At 41.6% G+C, this 20,595-nt stretch overlaps 1 protein-coding gene across 1 annotated transcript in view; it reads left to right on the top strand.

The window, feature by feature from the left end:
• The window catches only part of LOC137632199 (selenoprotein K-like), a 56,736-nt gene that overhangs the window by 23,438 nt on the left and 12,703 nt on the right, over positions 1-20,595 (top strand). The window contains exons 2-3 of the mRNA XM_068364084.1: positions 4,384-4,468; positions 17,768-17,848. Coding sequence (XP_068220185.1) covers positions 4,384-4,468; positions 17,768-17,848 — 166 coding nt within the window. The remainder of the gene's footprint in view (positions 1-4,383; positions 4,469-17,767; positions 17,849-20,595) is intronic.

The raw sequence follows: 20,595 nt of genomic DNA, 5'->3' as shown, positions 1-20,595 counted from the left end.
TTTTCACCAGGAGGAGTTTGGGGGATACAGCCTTTGTTTTCCCTTCTTTTAAACTGGTTTATAGAGCGAGAGTCTGATATGACACGAGAGAAGTTCTCGGCTTGGGAGTTCATGCCTCTGCCCAGATAGACTTCTCAATTCTCGTAGACTCTCCCTGGCGCCTGGCCAGGAGACGCTCCAAGTTTTTTACAGGTCAACTTCACAGCTGTTTTCGAGCCTTTGAAGTTTTGCTGTACAATTATGTCATGCATAACAAGGCTTTCAGGGATGGTAAGCGGTACCGCCTCAGTCGCTAACCCCGTCTGTTGCCGCACCTGCTCCCGTAGACCGTAAATGGGCTTTGCTGCAAGACATGCAGTCCAAGCTTGCGTCCTTGATAGAGGACTTTAATGCGGAGAAGGTTGCTACCGAACCTTCTGGCCAACAACCTTCCAACCGGTCGGTTGTGCGCCCTGTTGACACTGAGGTAACCTACTCGCGTCTGCCAGTTGAGGTGGTTCCTCCATCGATGCGACCCAGTGTGGGTTGCCAGCCGCACGTTGACGTTAAGCGACGCTCGGAGGTGGTTGTTGACGTTCAGGACGTTCAACAACCAGCAGAGGTGACTTGTTTTGACGCAGTGCGTCAACCTCAGCAACCCGGTAGGGTGTTGACTGCACAACCCAGACGGTCTAGACAGTCTCGGGTTGACGCTGTGCTTCCTCGCGCACCCATGGTTGTTGACAGTTCACAGACTGTGCAGCAGTTCCATGATGTTGCGTCCGGCTCCGTCACGCATGCACCAGTGCGACCGGACTCAGCGAGCCAGACGTTGCCCACTCCGTTGCCGTTTCCTCATCAGTTTTCGGATGAGGAACCCTCTGATGAGGACGTTGCTGAACAACAAGACGATCAGCCCCCAGAATAGATCAAGCCCTGCTATCCATCCAGAAGATGCTGAAGAAGGAACGCTGCTCAGTCAGGCTGTGGATGAGTCTGGTAGGGACGCTGTCATCCGTGGAACAATTTGTGTCACTAGGAAGACTACACCTCCGTCCTCTTCAATACCATCTAGCTTTTCACTGGAAAAAGGACAAGACGCTAGAAGCAGTCTCGATCCCGGTTTCCGAAAAGATAAAGTCTTGTCTGACTTGGTGGAAGGACAATATCAACCTAAGAGAGGGTCTTCCCCTGGCTGTTCAGACTCCCAACCACGTTCTCTTCTCGGACGCATCGGACGTGGGCTGGGGCGCGACACTAGACGGTCGGGAATGCTCAGGACTGTGGAACTCGAGTCAGAGGAGCATGCATATCAACTACAAGGAGCTGTTGTCAGTACATCTGGCCTTGAAAAGCTTCAAGTCTCTCCTTCGAGGCAAAGTGGTGGAAGTTAACTCGGACATCACCACGGCCTTGGCGTACATCTCCAAACAAGGAGGTACCCACTCACTGACGTTGTACGAGATCGCAAGGGACCTGCTCATCTGGTCATAAGGTCAAGACATCTCCCTAGTAACGAGGTTCATCCAAGGCGACTTGAACGTCATAGCAGATTGTCTCAGTCGGAAAGGGCAAGTAATTCCAACCGAATGGACCCTCCACAAGGATGTGTGCAAGAGACTTTGGGCCACTTGGGGTAAAACCATCCATAGTTCTCTTTGCAACCTCCCTGACCAAGAGGCTTCCAATCTATTGCTCTCCAGTCCCGGACCCAGCAGCAATACATATAGATGCTTTCCTCCTAGATTGGTCACATCTGGATCTCTACGCATTCCCACCGTTCAAGATTGTCAACAAGGTACTGCAGAAGTTCGCCTCTCACGAAGGGACAAGGTTGACGTTAGTTGCTTCCCTCTGGCCCGCGAGAGAATGGTTCACCGAGATACTTCGATGGTTAGTAGACGTTCCCAGTAGTCTTCCTCTAAGGGTAGACCTTCTACGTCAGCCACAAGTAAAGAAGGTACTCCAAAGCCTCCACGCTCTTCGTCTGACTGCCTTCAGACTATCGAAAGACTCTCGAGAGCTAGAGGCTTTTCGAAGGAAGCAGCCAGTGCGATTGCTAGAGCAAGGAGAGCGTCTTCCATTAGAGTCTACCAATCGAAGTGGGAAGTCTTCCGAGACTGGTGCAAGTCAGTTTCTGTATCCTTGACCAGTACCTCTGTAGCTCAAATAGCTGTTTTTCTCTTATACCTGAGAAAAGGACGATCCCTTTCAGCTCCCACTATCAAGGGCTACAGAAGCATGTTGGCATCGGTCTTCCGGCATAGAGGCTTAGATCTTTCCAAACATAAAGATCTGCAAGACCTCCTTAAGTCTTTTGAGACCACCAAGGAGCGTCGTTTGGCTACCCCTGGATGGAATTTAGACGTGGTACTAAGATTCTTCATGTCAGACAGGTTGGAGCCGTTATAATCAGCCTCCCTGAAATATCTCACTCTTAAGGCTCTTTTCCTGGTAGGCTTAGCCTCGGCTAAAAGAGTCAGTGAGATTCATGCCTTCAGCAAGAACATCGTATTTTCGTCAGAAAAAGCCACTTGTTCACTACAACTTGGTTTTCTAGCCAAAAATGAGCTGCCTTCTCGGCCTTGGCCTAAATCTTTCGATATCCCCAGCTTATCGGAGATCGTAGGCAATGAACTAGAAAGAGTCTTATGCCCTGTTAGAGCTCTTAAGTTCTATTTAAAGCGTACTAAACCTTTACAAGGCCAATCTGAAGCTTTATGGTGTTCAGTTAAGAAACCATCCTTGCCTATGTCAAAGAATGCTTGGTCAGACTTTATCAGATTGTTAATACGAGCTCATTCACATCTGAGTGAGGAAGACCGAACTTTGCTTAAGGTGAAGACGCACGAAGTTAGAGCTGTAACAACTTCCGTGGCCTTTAAGCAAAATATATCTCTGCAAAGTATAATGGACGCAACCTATTGGAGAAGCAAGTCAGTGTTCGCGTCATTTTACTTGAAAGATGTCCAGTCTCTTTACAAGAACTGCTACACACTGGGACCATTCGTAGCAGCGAGTGCAGTAGTGGGTGAGGGCTCAACCACTACAATTCCCTAATTCCTTATCCTTTTAATCTGTCTCTTGAAATGTTGTTTTTTTATGGGTTGTCCGGAAGGCTAAGAAGCCTTTCGCATCCTGGTTGATTTGGCGGGTGGTCAAAGTCATTTCTTGAGAGCGCCTAGATTAGGGGTTTGATGAGGTCCTGTTGTATGGGTTGCAACCCTTGATACTTCAGATCCTAGGGGTCGATCAGCATCCTAAGAGGATCGCGAGGCTCCGTAAGGAAGACGTACTTAAAAGGCAGAGTAATTGTTCAAGTCGACTTCCTTACCAGGTACCTATTTATTTTGTTTTTGTTATTTTGATAACTTCTAAAATGAAATAAAAAACTCTTAGCTCATAAAAGTGTAAACATATATTACTGGTCTCTACCCACCATCCTGGGTGTGAATCCGCTATATAATCACCGGCTAAGTTAAATATTGAAAAATGTTATTTTGATTATAAAATAAATTTTTGAATATACTTACCCGGTGATTATAAATTAAATGACCCTCCCTTCCTCCCCAATAGAGACGCAGTGGGACGAGGAGAAAATTGAGTCTTTGTTTACATTGAGAGCTGGGTATCTGGTCGACAGATGGCGCTGTTGGGCACACCCGCAACCTGTGTAGCGATCGCTGGCGAGTTTTTCCGTAGAGTTGTCTGTTGAGCAACAGAGTTGCAGCTATATAATCACCGGGTAAGTATATTCAAAAATTTATTTTATAATCAAAATAACATTTTCCTTGAATATCTACCATTCCTGGTAGTGACTTAACTTTTCCACCTTCCACATCATTAGGACCAGGTCATTACAAGGTTGACAGGAGTTATCACTTAGCTCCTGTACAGGACCAAAGGGCTTTATCATATCCTGGGATAGTAAACCAGCTAGTTTAGTTATAGGGGTTTCCTCCCTCCCAAATATAAGTCTCCTATCAAGGGATGTGGGTTTAGATTCTTGTAGGACAAATCTCAAATTTTTAAAGTATTGAAATTTGTATTTTTTCTAATATAAACCAAAGTCCTTTAAGTTACACTTTCTGCTTCAACCATCCTGCAAGTTTTAGGCTGAAGATTAAAGTTTAAACATTTGTGTCAAACTATGCTGAAAGTTTTCTTTCACTAAATTTTATTAGGTTTTTATAGTTAGGAAGGATACAAATTGCTTATAAAATTTTGTGATTTTTTATTATCAAAACATGGAAATATACTTTAAACTACAGTATTGTAGAAATGATTATCTTTTAATTGTTTACTGTATTTTGAAGAAGTAATTTAATGTACTTTGAGAGTTTTAAATTTTTTATTATATAACTAATACAGTATTTGTAATTTGTATTGTTTTATTTCATGCAGATGGAAGAATTGGAGGAGGGAGTGAATGGAGTTTATCAAAGATCCCCGATCTCTTCTGGGGTTTTGTAAATTTCATTGTATTGTTGTAAGTATTTGTATTACATGCACTTTAGTTATTGAATGAATCATGAATGTGTTACAGAAATTGATATTTTTTATGTAAACTGAATTGTCAGGCTCTTGAAAATATGAATTTTTCAATATTAATCTTACCCGATGATCATGTAGCTGTCAACTCTGTTGCCCGACAGAAATCTACGGTCGGGATACGCCAGCGATCGCTATACAGGTGGGGGTGTACACAACAGCGCCATCTGTGAGCAGGTACTCAAGTACTTCTTGTCAACAAGAACTCAATTTTTCCTCTGTCGTGCCACCGGCTAGACCTACTTGGATACGCTGTTGATTCTGGAGTTATTGTTCACGATTTGGTGATGTATTTGCTCTAGAGTTTAGCCTTCGCTATTCAGGAAGCTTTATCATTAGCTTAGCAAGCTTTTGGAATTAATTTGATTTAATTATGGTGATGAAGAGAGTATGGACTCTTTCACTTTTAAATGGCCGACCCTTCCCTTAGACGGAAGTGTTGGTGTGGAAGAGAGTATAGACTCTCTTTCACTTTTTATACCCACCCTTCCCTTTAACGGAAGTGTGTTTAGGTTTTTGGTAATTTTGCTTAACAAAGTTATAGATTTATTTTATATCTCTCCGCCATTTATAGGCCTCTTCGATTAACTTCCATTTATTATAAACTTATAAAAATTAATTTTTATGTTTGTTTATATGCGACCTTTCCTAATAGTAGGCGGTCCTTACTTGGAACCGAAGTTAATTAACATTGAGCCCGTCATATCGTTTTTCCTGTTAAGAATTTATGCTATTTTAATTTTAATGTTTTTGAAAGAATTTCTTTGATAGTCTCGTACTGTTTTCAAAGTTGAACTAACGTTTTGTTTAGTCTCCGCAGTTGTTGACGTTCAGAACGTTCAACTTGCGCTCTATCGTTACGATAGAGAGAGAGTATTTCACGGTTTCACGTTGCAGTAAGAGTAAACCGATTCTAGCGTTTCGTTCATTCTTTCTTAGCTTAAATGGTTTTAATTCTAATAAAGGAACTTTTTATTTGGGAAACCTTTCAGTTTTTTTCCTTTAACAAATAATATGTTTTAACGATATATATAATTGGGCTCATCTCTCAGGTTCTAAGTCAAGAGAGAGAGAGAGAGAGATAGAGACGGAGGGAGAGAGAGGAGGATAAACGTTTCGTTCAAGCGGGTAACGTTGTTCTCGTTTTTTGCTCTTCTCCCTAGTCGCTATAGGGGAAGAAGGTAAAACGTTTCTAGAGTTTTATTCTTTTTCCCAGGCTTTATGCGGTGAGAGATTTTAAACGTAGTTTATTTGATCTAGTGTTTAGTCTCTTTTCCAGCCACTGAATTCTTTATCTTTCATTATGTTTTTTTGTTACATTGTAATACTGTTTTCGCAATTACTACCTTTTAATGAAGGATAGGATTGCGTGTTTCAGGTACAAACCACTTAAAGTTTCGAGTTCAGTGAAATAAGTGCAAACAGAAAATCAAAAGTGATAAAGTGATATGCGCAAAGTGTTACAGTGTTGCGTTCGAGGGTTCGTCTGTTCGTGCCAGTTGTTCACCTAGTCCGATACCTCTTACAAGCTCCCAAGCCCAGGGGAGAAGTGATGTCGAAGGACTTATGGGTTCCACAGGCCTTGATCAACGAACAGACGTTTCCCTCCGTGGTTTCGGGTGTATCTACACACGTTGCCGACGTGATCACCCCACCCACACAAAGACGAGAGAGCCCATTTATTCCTCGTCTGCGGAAGAGGTTTCTCGCAGAAACCATGGACCAAATCTTGCAGCTTTTAAGTGCAAGTCGTTCCCTTCCGTGCAAGTCCAACGGCCTAGGTGTAGCCACTGGGTCAGTTCGGACTTGCTGCAGTACGACAACTGCACACCTCCCAAGAGAGGCAAGGTGGTACCGCAACAGGCAGTAACTCTGTCTGTTGCCGCACCAGCGGTTTTAGACCCTCAGTCACAACGGACAGTAGCTCCGTTTGTTGTTGTCTTTTATAGACCCTAGTGGTCCATGCTGCAGACTATACAGTCTCAGCTTGCTCCTTCATGCAGGAGTATCATGCTGGAAGGTTGACAATGCACCTGTTAACCTACAACCCGCCGAGGTTGTGCGCTCAGCAGATACTGCGGCTGCCTGCTCCCACCCTCCACCTCTGAGAGCTCCACCACCGATGCGCAGTCCACCCTGCCAGACGCATGTTCTTGCTGCACCATCTGCTAACATGCGTGAGCTACCGCATCAGCAGTGGGAAGGTTCTGTAGAGCTGCCGGGTTCCAGCACTATGCGGCATTCTCCGCAGCCCATGCAGCATGCTCTGCATACCTTACAGCATGCTCCGCATACCATGCAGCATGCTCTGCATACCTTACAGCATGCTCCGCATACCATGCAGCATGAGCCGCATACCTTACAGCATGAGCCGCATACCTTACAGCATGCTCCGCATACCATACCGCATGCTCCTCAACCCACCGCAGCCCATCCCACGCTCCAGCACTCTGCTTTTGTTGTTGCCAGCTCCCACACTCCGACTGCGGAGAAGGTTGACGATGCACCCGTGGGCCTACACCTCCCACGGTTGTGCGCCCGGCATGGCTTCCTGCTCTCACACTCTTGTTGTGAGAGCTCCTCCACCCATGCACAAGTCAACCCTGCCAGATGTATGATGACTCCCACACACAGAGCACTCCGTTGCCGTGCGTGAGCTACCACAAGCTGCCGTGTTTTGACACGGTGTGTCAGCCTCCGCAACACACTGTGGTTACCGCCACTCGCCAGCAGCAAACTAGTCAGTCAGGAGTTGAGGCTTCCCCACACAACTTTGGTTGTTGCCAACTCACAAACTGTCATACAGTTACATGACGTTGCCTTCTGGTCTGCTACTTATACACCAGTGCTGTATGTCCTCACGCTCCTGTTGTGGTTGACAGTTCAGTTTCTGACAGTTCACAGACTGTCAAGCAGTTTCATACATTGCCTTCTGGTCTGCTGCTTTTGCACCAGTGAAACCCTCACTGAGAGAACCTAGCTTTTCTCGGATATGGTTCCTGTAGATGAGAAAGTGCTGTTCTCCCTCCTCCTGATATTCCCTTGAGGACTCTGTCATTTGGAGAGGAGCCTTAAGCTGCTTAGCCTCCTATGGACTTTTATTTAAGCATAACATGCTTCCAGGGAGGTTAAATGGTTCCGCTTCAGTCGCTAACCCCGTCTGTTACCACACCTGCTCCCATAGACCTTGGGCTTTGTTGCAAGACATGCAGTCCAAGCTTAGTCCTTGATAGAGGATTTTTTTACGGAGTCAGTGTGTCTCTGGGAAGACGTTCAACAACCAGCAGAGGTGACTTGTTGTGACGCAGTGCGGCAACCTCAGCAACCCGATAAGGAGTTGTCTGTACTACCCAGACAGTCTAGACAGTTTCGGGTTGTCGCTGTACTTCCTCGCTTCCCCATGGTTGACAGTTCACAGACTGTGCAGCAGTACCATGATCTTGTGTCCGGCTCCGTCACGCATCCACCAGTGCGACCGGATTCAGCGAGTCAGACGTTGCCCACTCCGTTGCCGTTTCCTCATCAGTTTCGGATGAGGAACCCTCTGATGAGGACATGGCTGAACGAGAAGATCAATCCCCAGCCCTGCTATCCATCCAGAAGATGCTGAAGAAGGAATACGGCCCTGTCAGGCTGTGGATGAGTCTGGTTAGGACACTGTCATCCGTGGTGCATTTGGTGTCACTTGGAAGACTACACCTCCGTCCTCTTCGGTTTCATCTAGCTCTTCACTGGAAAAGGACAAGACGCTACAAGCGGTCTCGATCCCGGTTTCCGGAAGATAAGTCTGGTCTAACCTGAGGAAAGGACTTTATCAACCTTTTATAGGGTCTTCCCCTGACTGTTCAGACTCCCAACCACGTTCTCTTCTCAGACGCATCGGACGTAGGCTGGGGTGCGACCTTAGGCGGTAGGGAATGCTCGGGATTATGGAACTCGCGTCAAAGGACAATGCATTTTAACTGCAAGAAGCTTCTGGCAGTAAGTCTGACCTGGAAAAGCTTCAGGTCTCTCCTTCAAGACAAAGTAATGGAGGTCAACACGGACAACTCCCTGCTTTGATGTTCATCTCCTAGCAAGGAGGGACCTACTCTCTGACATGGTGCGAGTTCGCTAGTGACCTCCTCTCCTGTTCAACAGGTCTTGACTTTTCACTAGTAACAAATTTCTTCCAAGGCAACTTGAATGTCTTAGCAGTTTGTCTCAGTAGGAAGGGACAATAATTCCAACATATTGGACCCTCCACAGAGATGTATGCAAGAGACTTGGGTCACTTGGGGCCATCCAACCATGGATCTCTTCGCAACCTCGATGTCCAAGAGGCTCTCAACAGACCCAGCAGTGGTTCTTTTAGATGCCTTTCTACTAGATTAGTCTCATCTAGATCTATTTGCATTCCCTCCGTTCTAGTTTGTCAACAAGGTACTGCAGAAGTTCGCCTCTCACGTTGGGACAAAGTTGACACTAGTTGCTTTCCTCTGGCCCGCGAGAGAATAACTTACCGAGGTACTTCGATGGCTAGTAGACGTTCCCAGAACTCTTCCCCTAAGGGTGGACCTGCTACGTCTGCCACGCGTAAGAAGGTACTCCAAGGCCTCCACGCTCTTCGTCTCACTGCCTTCAGAGTATCGAAAGACTCTCGAGAACTAGAGGTTTTTCGAAGGAGGCAACCAGAGCGATTGTTAGAGCAAGGAGAACATCCACCCTTAGAGTCTACCAATCGAAGTGGGGAATCTTCCTAAACTGGTGCAAGTCAGTATCCGTATCCTCGACCAGTACCTCTGTAACTCAAATAGCTGACTTCCTCTTATATCTGAGAAAAGAGCGATCTCTTTCAGCTCCCACTTTCAAGGGTTACAGAAGCTTGTTGGCATCAGTCTTCCGTCACAGAGGCTTAGATCTTTTTAACAATAAAGATCTACAGGACCTCCTTAAGTCTTTTGAGACCACGAAGGAGCGTCGTTTGGTTACACCTGGTTGGAATTTAGACGTGGTTCTAAGATTCCTTATGTTAGACAGGTTCGAACCACTTCAATCAGCCTCCCTGAAAGATCTCACCTTTAAGACTCTTTTCCTGATATGCTTTACCAGCTAAAAGAGTCAGTGAGATTCATGCCTTCAGCAAGAACATCGGATTTTCATCCGTAACGGCTACATGTTCTACATCTTGGTTTTCTAGCCAAACACGAGCTGCCTTCTCGGCCTTGACCAATATCGTTCGTTATTCCAAACTTATCGATATGGTTGGAAAGGAACTAGAAAGAGTATTATGTCCTGTAGAGCTCTTAAGTTCTTTTTTTTTTTTTAAAAACCTTTATGAGGCCCGTCTGAAGCTTTATGGTGTTCAGTTAAGAATTCATCTTTGCCTATGTCAGAGAATTCTTTATCCTATTATTTTCAGACTGTTAATACGAGAAGCTCATTCCCTTCTGAATGAGGAAGACCAAGCTTGGCTGAAGGTAAGGACACACGAAGTTAGAGCTATCACAACTTCCGTGACCTTTTAATAAAATAGATCTCTGCAAAATATTTTCGACGCAACCTTTTGGAAAAGCTAATCTGTGTTCGCGTCTTTTATCTTAAGGATGTCCAGTCTCTTTACGAGAACTGCTACACTCTGGGACCATTCGTAGCAACGAGTGCAGTAGTGGTGGGGGCTCCACCACTACAATTCCCTAATTCCAGAACCTTTTTAATCTTTCTCTTGAAATATTTCTGGGTTGTCCGGAAGGCTAAGAAGCCTTCCGCATCCTGGTTGATTTGGCGGGTGGTCAAATTCTTTCTTGAGAAGCGCCTAGATTAGAGGTTGTGATGAGGTCCTTTAGTATGGGTTGCAGCCCTTAATACTTCAGCACCTAGGAGTCGCTCAGCATCCTAAGAGGATCGCTAGGCTCAGTAAGGAAGACGTACTTAAAAAGGCAGAGTAATGGTTCAAGTCGACTTCCTTACCAGGTACTTATTTATTTTATGTTTGTTATTTTGAATAACGGCTAAAATAAGATACGGGATACTTAGCTTCTTTGTTAACATGTATGCTGGTCTCCACCCACCACCCTGGGTGTGAATCAGCTACATGATCATCGGGTAAGATTAATATTGAAAAATGTTATTTTCATTAGTAAAATAAATTTTTGAATATACTTACCCGATGATCATGAATTTAAGGACCCGCCCTTCCTCCCCATAGAGAACCAGTGGACCGAGGAGAAAATTGAGTTCTTGTTGACAAGAAGTACTTGAGTACCTGCTCACAGATGGCGCTGTTGTGTACACCCCCACCTGTATAGCGATCGCTGGCGTATCCCGACCGTAGATTTCTGTCGGGCAACAGAGTTGACAGCTACATGATCATCGGGTATGTATATTCAAAAATTTATTTTACTAATGAAAATAACATTTTACTTAAATTCAATTATGCATTTACCAAAATTGATTTTCGAGGTTATTTGTTGCTACATGAATACAAAATTTTGTTCTCAAATAGGGATCTGGTTTTAGGAAAGCTGAGAACTCTTCTGCTAAAATTTATAATGAGTTCTTGGCAGTATTTACCTTTTTTATGCTGTCCTGCCTAGGTTTATTAGGTCGCAAATGTGTCTCACTCATGAGCAGGAGTTCTATGGATCCCTATTTATTGTGCTGGTAATGGAGAGATCATGATTGTTGCAGTTATCACCTTGTGAGGTGGTCATCCTCTCAGTGGTTGGCGTACGGCAAGATAAAGAAAAAGTCAAAGCAAGATCTTCTCCTTTGGGGTCTTCCTCAAAGTCTAAGAAATCCTCTAACTTTTGTTCTCTAGTCTCTGGTAGGGCCATAGTCTTCTACTATCTTGGGTTAGAATTCTTTACTCAAGCTCATTATTCTCTCTTTCCTTATTTCCTTTCCTCTCTGGGCTATTTCCCTGTTGGACCCCTTGGGCTTATAGCATCCTTCTTTTCCACCTAGTAATAATAGTAATGATGATTATATTAATGAATTTGGTACATGACTACTCCTCCCATGAAAAAATGCTGAGGGATCAGTGACTTCTTCCATCTGTTGAAGTTGGACTTCCTTCATTAGGAAAGTATCTGTATGCGAAGCTTCCCACTCTTTTTGGGAAAGAGTGAGAAGTCGAACGACCGAGAAAGGAAAAGAAGGGTGGTGCTCTTTATCCCTGCCGATAGTGTATGTACTTGTTCTCCTAAGAACCGAGCATGGTTAGTGGGTGCATGAGCTCATGTGACATATACTTATCCAACTACTCGAGAAAAAGTGCATTCCCAGTGCTTATAGCTTCTCCCTCCACCCAGAGAACCTTTTAAGGGATCAACCTTTTTATCCAGAAGACATTCACTCTCCGTTTCCGATGACAAATCTTTGAAGACTTCATATCACAGAATACAAAAAGATCATCTGTTTTTATGAGAGATATTGCCTGTTAGTGCACACTCGTCTGATTCTGACACTTAGCACGCATGTGCTCTCCAGTTAATGGGCATTTATCTGATTTTGAATGCCCGACCCGGCTGAGCGTGCAATCTTTTAAGCAAGCGTGCCCTCCTGTTCGTATGAGGTCATATTTTGGCAAGCACACGTACTATACGCACGTTCGCACTTATCTGAACTTGAGCACTCACGTGTGTAGGCACATCTGATAGTGAATTCTTACATGGTAGTGCGCATTCTCCTGTTCACACAATCATCTGGACAGGATTGTTTATCTGTTGACAGAGGCGCACTCGCCAATTGGTGCACAATCTCCTGTTTATACACTCGTGTGCATGCGTGCTTACCTATTAGTGCTTGCTCTTTTGTTACTCGCACTCCTCTTTTAGTGTGCACTCATAGGAGAACAGATTCACCAGAACTGGAATTTGCTATTGTTCACGCATGCTTTATTGTCAGCTTGAGTGCATGCTCTGTGGTTGACATAATCACACCAATTCTTGTGAGCACTGTTGTTTGTGCATGCCCAGCAAGTATTATGCCCTCATCTACTCGTACGTAAGCACATTCACCCATTTGCATGTGGTAACTCTGGCCAGTGCTCACACTGCTTATAGAGAGGAATCAGCTGTTCGTATGTGGTACTCATCTGCTTACGCTCTTTCCTGTTGGCGCACATTCACCTGTTAGATTATAATCACCTATTCATGCGTTCCCTTTAGGTAACAAAGACTTTCCTATCAAGGAACTATCACCTAGATGCTCGCACTCTTCGGATTGCACTCGATTCTCTTCTGTTCGCAGACACTTGCCTCTCACTTTACGTTCTTTGGGAGGATTCCACTAGTGCAGGTCAACGAAAGATGTTAGGTTTAAAATTTCTTTAATGCAATGAATTCCTTTCAAGCATTCATGAGAAAACTCACCTTTATGCTCTTCACCTCCTGAGAGCTCCCTTGCTCCAGAAAGTATTGCTTAGAAGTCAACATGCAAGGGAAGGATCACCAAGCTACCCCTCTGGAAGATTTGTCTTCAAGACTAGAAAAGATAGGTTCAAGATGTCCATGATTCTAACGTATAGATTCCTCTTTGGCTTAGGTAAAACTACCCAAGGACAGATCAGCTCGCAGCTTGTCCTGACATTACAGGTTGAACCCTTCAGAGGTAGAGTCACTCTCCCTTGTCACCTAAGGCAAGCACACGAGGGAAAGGTACCTTGAAAGCTATAAGGGACAGTCCAGTACCACCAACTTATTTGGTTTACAAAACAGGCATGGTTTTTGGAACTATCAAAAAATCTGAACATCCCTCAGAACTTGGCGACTCCCCTCCAGTAAGTAATCATTAGACACCTTTGATCCTTCAGAACCCGATTTATGTCTAGCCCCAGCAGAGGCAGAAAACATGGAGACAGAATCCATGTTCTTGAAGATGCTAGCTCTCATAATAGGAGAGGCAAGGAGAACGCCAGTTAAAGTGGGTAAGACGTGATCATCGTTTCGGAGCCCAACAAGGCTCGAGGCTCTCTCTGGAACTTTCTTGGTTAGAATTGACCAGGGAAGCAATAGCCAGCTGATTGAAAACAATCTTACCCCCAGCTCTTTCAAGGCAACAGAAGCTATACGTCCCAGAAGTTGCCATCCTGTTACCTCTACCAATATACTCATCATCTATAAGAATACTGGACTTTTGATTGGAGAACATTAGTTGATTGGCATACTAGTGATCATACACCAATTATTATAAACACCAATAATGATCCACTTTTACAGAGATTGTCTTGATGGAACATTAACAAGGCAGACTGGGATAGATTTTGGGAACCAAACAAAATTGAAAGGAATGCAGAATAGTTTGTAAGTGTTGATGATGCCATTGACTTATTTATTGGAACTTTACAAGCAGCACGAGTCATTTTAATTCCCAAAACCATGGGGTAATTCAAACGGCGACCAGTCTCCTGGTGATCTTCAGAACTAACTGCCTTGCACAGAGCTTTAATAAAATCTTTAATTTAATTGTATAGACACCGTACAGAGGAGAATTTAATAATATACAGTAGTTCATTGGATCCCTCTCACTGGTTACAACTTATTTTTCCTTTGCGTTTACATCCACCAAATAATCTGGCTTATTCTTTCCACATTCTCCTCTGTCATCATTATAGGTAGTAGGTAGGCCAGGGCACCAGCCACTCGTTGAGATATTACCATGAGAGAGTTATTGGGTTTTTTGACTGGTCAGACAGTACTAAATTGGATTCCTCTCTCTGATTACGGCTCATTTTTCTTTTGCCTACACATACACCAAATAATTTGGCCTATTCTTTCAACATTCTCCTCTGTCCTCATGACGGAGTAACTTTTCTTTACAGACATGTTCTGTATTGAAGCATCTCCACCATTGTCTGGAGGATGGATGAAAGGTATGCATCTCGTTTCTCATAATGACCATATATTCAGACAATATCCTTAAGGGGCCCCGCCGAAATCCCAATATATGGTCGTATAGGAAGGAAAACTCAAAATCCTGAAAATATTCACCGAGCTTCATATGGCAATGGAAAATGCAGATACAAAATATTTTGTCAAAATTCCCCTTACTTTCATAGTTATAGGGTAATTAGTAAAAGTAACTAAATTAAAAACATTGTTCCCTACAAGAAAATGGAGTATTTCTTTTGTTATCGTAAATTTTGATAATTATTACTTTATGATGTAAAACAAATTGTGAGCAATGGCAGCTGTATAGATTCCATGAGCCACAAGACGAGGTATTACACGGTAATTACAACCTTCGGCCTTCAGTCCCACCACAAACCTCATAGAGATTACACGTTTGAGTTTAACCTGTGACATTCACTCGTTTTTACGTCTGTTTTTCTCAGTTTTGGTAAGAATTTCAAAATGTCAAAGAAGAAAAGACAAATTCAACAACTTGCTAACATAAGGAAGGAGAAAATTCCATCTATTAAGAGTTCAGAAGTGGGTAATATCAGTGAAATTAGCAAAGTTAGTAAAAGAGAGAGATGATTAATGAGCTACCATCTCGCCTAAAGAAGCAAGATATTTAGCAAAGGGATCTTCATTTATAATTAAAGTATGTTAAATAACTTTATTTTGGTTTATTAATATCCAAAAAGGAACATAAAATTCTTAATGATTATGATTTATTAATATTGTCTTTGTAAGAATACAAAGAAAAACTTTGAACGCCCGTATCTCAAAACTATACTTATTGACCTTCAAATTCTATCTTCTCACTTTGTTTTAAAGATATAGCATTGAAATTTGGTATATAACCTAGACATTGTAAAACAATCAAATGTTGGCCTTTTTTTCCGATTCTTTTTCTTAATTTTTTTCCCCTAGTTTTCGAGTGTTTATTTTTTCACCTAATGAAAACTTTCATATTTAGCAAAAAAATGACTTAAAAAAAAAGAAAAAAAAATTATTGGAGGTCTAAATCAGGGCTATATGGTAGTAATCCCAGGTCTTTATATTGATTATTAAGGGAGGAGATAGGATTTGAAAAAAAAAACTCATTTTCAGGATAAATTGGCCTATCGTCGCAAAACCGAAGGTCAGAGGCAAAAATCCTATGCAGTTTAGAGGTGTCCTAAGTCACCTCATTAAGTGGTATGAATGTCAAAGTCCTGTCCGTAGAAAACGCCATTAGCCGGCTGGCCCCCTTAAGGATATAAGTTCTTGTAGGGACCTAGCTTAACAACTGCAACATCTTCATAGTTAGGTTGTTAGGAGATTGACGAGTTGTCACTTTAATTCTTTTCCAAAATTAAAGTGCCTTGACATTTCCCAAGTCAGTAAACCAGCCAGATTAGTTTTATGGATTCCCAAACCCACCAAAGGATTTTGTAGTATTTACAGGAACAAATCACATATTTTTTAATCAGTTCATATTGTTTCATAACCGTACTAACCGGAGACCTTTAAGTTACACTGTTCACTTCAACCACACTGCAAAGCCTAGGTTGAAGGACAGTTTGAAGGTAGCACAATGTGTTTCTTGGGTGGGTGGCAACCAGCTGTGTTTCCTCTTTAAAAAGCTTAATGGCTATTCTTTCACTTTGTATGACTTATTTTAAAATTTTTTGTGCAATTCTCGACAACAAATTTACTTTAGAGAAACACATTGTCTGTGTCGTCTTCAATTGGACTAAAAATTGGTTTACTGTATTGAGAAAGTATTTCAAGATTTTTGGTGATCAATGTATTCTGAAGTGTTTTAATTTTTTTCATTCTACCTTGTTTCGAGTATTGTTCTCCTGTCTGGTCTTCAGCTGTTTCAGCTATTGATTCTCATCTTAATTTGCTGGACAGGAACTTACAGTCTGTTAAATTTCTTATTCCCGATTTAGATATTAATCTCTGGCACCGTCGTTCAATTAGTTCATTATGCATGTTGCATAAGATTTTTCATAATTCTGACCATTCTTTACATTCAGATCATCCTGAACAGTTCCATCCTGTTCGTAATACTAGGTATGCAGTTCATGCTAATAGTCAGGCCTTTTTCATTGTGAGGCTTAATACTACACAGTATTCTAGAAGTTTTATTCCAGCTGTGACCAATGTGTGGAATGATCTTCCTAATCAGGTAGTTGAATCAGTAGAACTTAAAAAGTTCAAAGTTGCAGCTAATGTTTTTATGTTGAACAGTCTGACATAAGTCTTTTTATAGTTTATAAATGAAATATCTGTTTTAATGTTTTCAAGATATTTTATTTTAATTGTTCAATACTCCTTATATCATATATTTAATTCCTTACTTCCTTTCCTCGCTGGGCTATTTCTCCCTGTTGGAGCCCTTGGGCTTATAGTATCTTGCTTTTCCAACTAGGGTTGCAGCTTAGCTAGTAATAATAATAACAATAATAACAATAACAATGACAATGATAATTGATGATGATGATGATGATGGAGTCTTACTCCTATTAAAGGTCTCAGGTTTGTATGGTTAGGAAAATGCAAATTGATTTAAAATTAGGGATTTTTCAATGAAATAGGCTTTTAAAATATCAGAATACTTTAGAAATATGATTGTTTGTTAGATGTTCTCTTCTGAACTTTGGTGACTTAGCATAACTAGTAATAACGGAAGGATAAAGTTTTAACTTTAATAGTCTCATATAGTAATCGATATACAGTACTGTACAGTATTTTTTACTTTTTATTTCATAACATACTTTATGAACCTTGGTGGCTTTGCCTAGAATTTACATAAACAAGTGGCTCAGCATATCCTAAAAACAAACCTTTGAAGGTTTGTAATTTAACTTGTTTAAAGTGTTAAAAGAGAAATTAAATTGCATGTCTACTGTCTTTATGTAATCATAACCCAGCAATACTGTATTAAAAAACCGTAATGATTGTGTGAAGTATATTACTGTACACAACATACCATATGAAACTAAGTGGCCTAGATTAGCCTAACCTAAAAAGGTAGTTTTTATATATAAATATTTATGCTAGGATTTTAACTTTTGGCAACTAAAAAGGTGGAAATATGCTACTCAGCTTCTTTAGATAAAGCAATGATTGCTCCTGTTGGCAATACTCAACAAACCTTGAGCTGTTATACTTGGTAACTTAGAAAACTAGCTGTTATCACTTATTACCATATTTTAGGCAAATAGGAAAAGGATTGCCCTCTATTTATTCTGATTAGTAAGACCTTACAGTACTGTATGTTGTAGAAATCAGTTTTTATTTTAATCAATAGAAGTAAAATATTGTATTCTACATGATAAATGAGCTACATCAAGATCAATATCATTTATACTTTTCAGCTTTCAAACACTTGTAAGTCCAGATCTAACATCAAGGGGCAATGGATACTCAGCCAGTTACACTGCACCTGGTAGAGGACCGTAAGTACAGTAATTTATAATACAATGCATGTAGTTGTGATTGTTGATTTTATACATTCCTGATGGATAGAATTATAACTACTAGTATAGAAGAGTCCTGCAGAAATGAAGGTATAATTTGGAGTTTTTTGTATAGTGTAACATGCAAGAAATAATTTTTCATTTATTATCCTGTTCTATTACTGCAAACTCAGATCCATTATAAATTGAGCCGTATATCACAAGTTAAAAAATTTTACTGTCTTTTTTTTTTTTATCAATTATTTATATCTGCTACAGCAAGCAGCAATTAAGCAAGTTGAGCCAGATTTTTGTTTTGATCTTAGAATTTGAAGTTCCAAATCTAAGCATCATGAAAAAAATTTAAAGGTCCAAATCTAAGCATCATGGGAAAAAAAAAAAAAAGATGTTTTAAACAAAAAGTCACTGAAATATTAGTTTATTCCTACACGGATACAAAGTTCTGAGTCATTTAGATGAGATTACTGCTAATCATGTTTCCTAAGACCAGCCTGTCAAAATTTGGCTGACTGCATTATGCTTTTTGCTGAGTGAATGCAGCGCATGCACAAGGAGCAAGGGAGAAGTTACTAACATCTCCCCCACAACACTGCTGGTAGATAAGTAAAGAGGTTGTTCTCTCACTTCCTCTCTATGATCGAGCCTTTTGCATTCTTCTCGTGTACCCTTTTAGTGTTTAGCTCTCTTGACCTGTGTTTTTATATAGATTCACGGTCATTTGAGTGACTATTCATTAATTGTGAGTTACGAGCAAGTGTTTATGTCCAGAAAATCTCGATATTTACGTTTTTGCCCATGATGGGATAGTGACTATAGTGGGATACTTATGAGCCGGACAGACATAGACACACAACCTGTGTCCCTCTCCCCCTTGCCCAGATAAGAGATGTTCAAGAGAATCTCTATGTGAATACAGTAGGTAGTGAACTCCTTTCCAATGGAAGATATTTGTTTTCTTGTTGCAGGAAACTTGAGGAGATTTCTACATTGCTGAGTCTCCCTCCAACAGGAGTAAGAGAAAGTGTCGTTCTATGCGGCGAGAACCTCCCTTCAGTTATTTGATATTTATCAGCACAGTGAAAACATCTCATTCCAGGAGGGACTTGAGATTTGAGCCTGTCATTTCCCCCTTACCGAGGCAGTCTTATTGGATGATCCTGATTACAAGCCTCCAGCTCATGTTATTGAGAAAGGCCTGCCTTGTACGCCTAGGGGTCCTCGGCAGAAAACTCCTCTAAAGAGAGGCTGTAATAAATCGGAGATTTATCATCTCTATACCAGAAGGGTGGTCGGACCACTTCAGCTGTGTCACCCCCACAAGAAATTACAATGCTTTCATGTCCAAAACAGTCCTCTCCTTCCAAGCCTAAAATGAAGACTATCAGAAGAACCTTTGTATCCTCATGGCAAACATCACTAGTGACCCCCTCTTGAGCATATGATCTAGAAGGGTTTGCCGCAACCTTCGCGCTCTACAAAACCACTAAATTATATTAAGTCTCCAAAACCACATTGTTTGCGAGCTTTTGACCACTCTGAATGTATTCAGGAGCAACGTCTCTTTTTTTTTTTTTTTTTTTTTTTAATAGAGGAAACTATCGTGAGAGACTACTTATTCTGAGGGGAAGCATTGCTAGGGTCCCTCCTCGAGCACGCGATACATGTGGGTTTGCCGCAACATCAGCGTTTCGTGAAACCACGCATAAATACAAGTCCTCAAACTGGTGGATAGAAAGGAAACCCACCATTAGACATTTAATTTAAAGATGGCATGTTCAAGTCGTTGGACATTCTCTCAGTGGTTGTCGTAGTGACGGCACTATTATGACCTAACTGACAGTTCTCACGGGACATTTGCCAGTTCTAGCCCCCGGCCTCATTACTACGACATTCTTGGCTAGAAAGATGAGGTGTATGATAATCTTCATTGGACTTGAAATGCACTGCAGTTTTTTCACCCCAATGCAAGTGTCTCAATTTCTATAGTATTTAAGCAGTATTGATATACAAAAAAAATGCCCTCCTGTTTATCATGTAATACTTGATGTTACATAACTGAACGAGCAGCCTTGCCTAGATATGAGCAGGCTACTCCGTTCTCTGGTGGTTCTCTTAGATCACTTACTATTACAGTATAATTAGTAATTGTATCAGAGAAGGTTTTTATCTCTCAAGAATCAGAAATTTGGCCTTGCTTCTTTACAAGCTGGCTACACTATACTCAATGATTCACGCTGTTCTCTTACTATTAATAATTGTTATGAGATGATCTAGGGAGGAAGGGTTTACCTCTTCACTTCACGGAGACTTCCTCCCTCCTAAGGAAGACTCCCATATAAATGACTCGGAAGTTTGTATCCACAAAAGAACAAACTACAAATTTGTATAATTTGTATTCTTCCTAGCTATACAAACCTAAGTCATTTACCAAAGGTCACGCTTCAACTGCCCCACAAGTCTTTGACCAGGTGAATGTTGTGCGGAGACACTGTGAGCAACTTCCCGCTTGCACGTACTCTGCGTTTACCTAGCATGAAGCATGACAAAATCATTCCAATTTTGATTGGCTGGCTGTAGTAAACATGATTAGTAGTACTGTAACCTCATATGAATGCTCAGATTTGTATTGTTAGAAAATATAAATTCTATAAAAAAATTTTTTTATCTTGATATATATTACTGTATTACATACCGGGTATGCGATAAAGTTCTGTGAACTATAGTGT

This window comes from Palaemon carinicauda, chromosome 41 (genome assembly GCF_036898095.1).
Source record: "Palaemon carinicauda isolate YSFRI2023 chromosome 41, ASM3689809v2, whole genome shotgun sequence".
NCBI classification, from domain to species: Eukaryota; Metazoa; Arthropoda; class Malacostraca; order Decapoda; family Palaemonidae; genus Palaemon; species Palaemon carinicauda.
The sequence above is the reverse complement of the archived record's forward strand: the minus strand, read 5'-3'. Positions and strand labels throughout refer to the sequence as shown.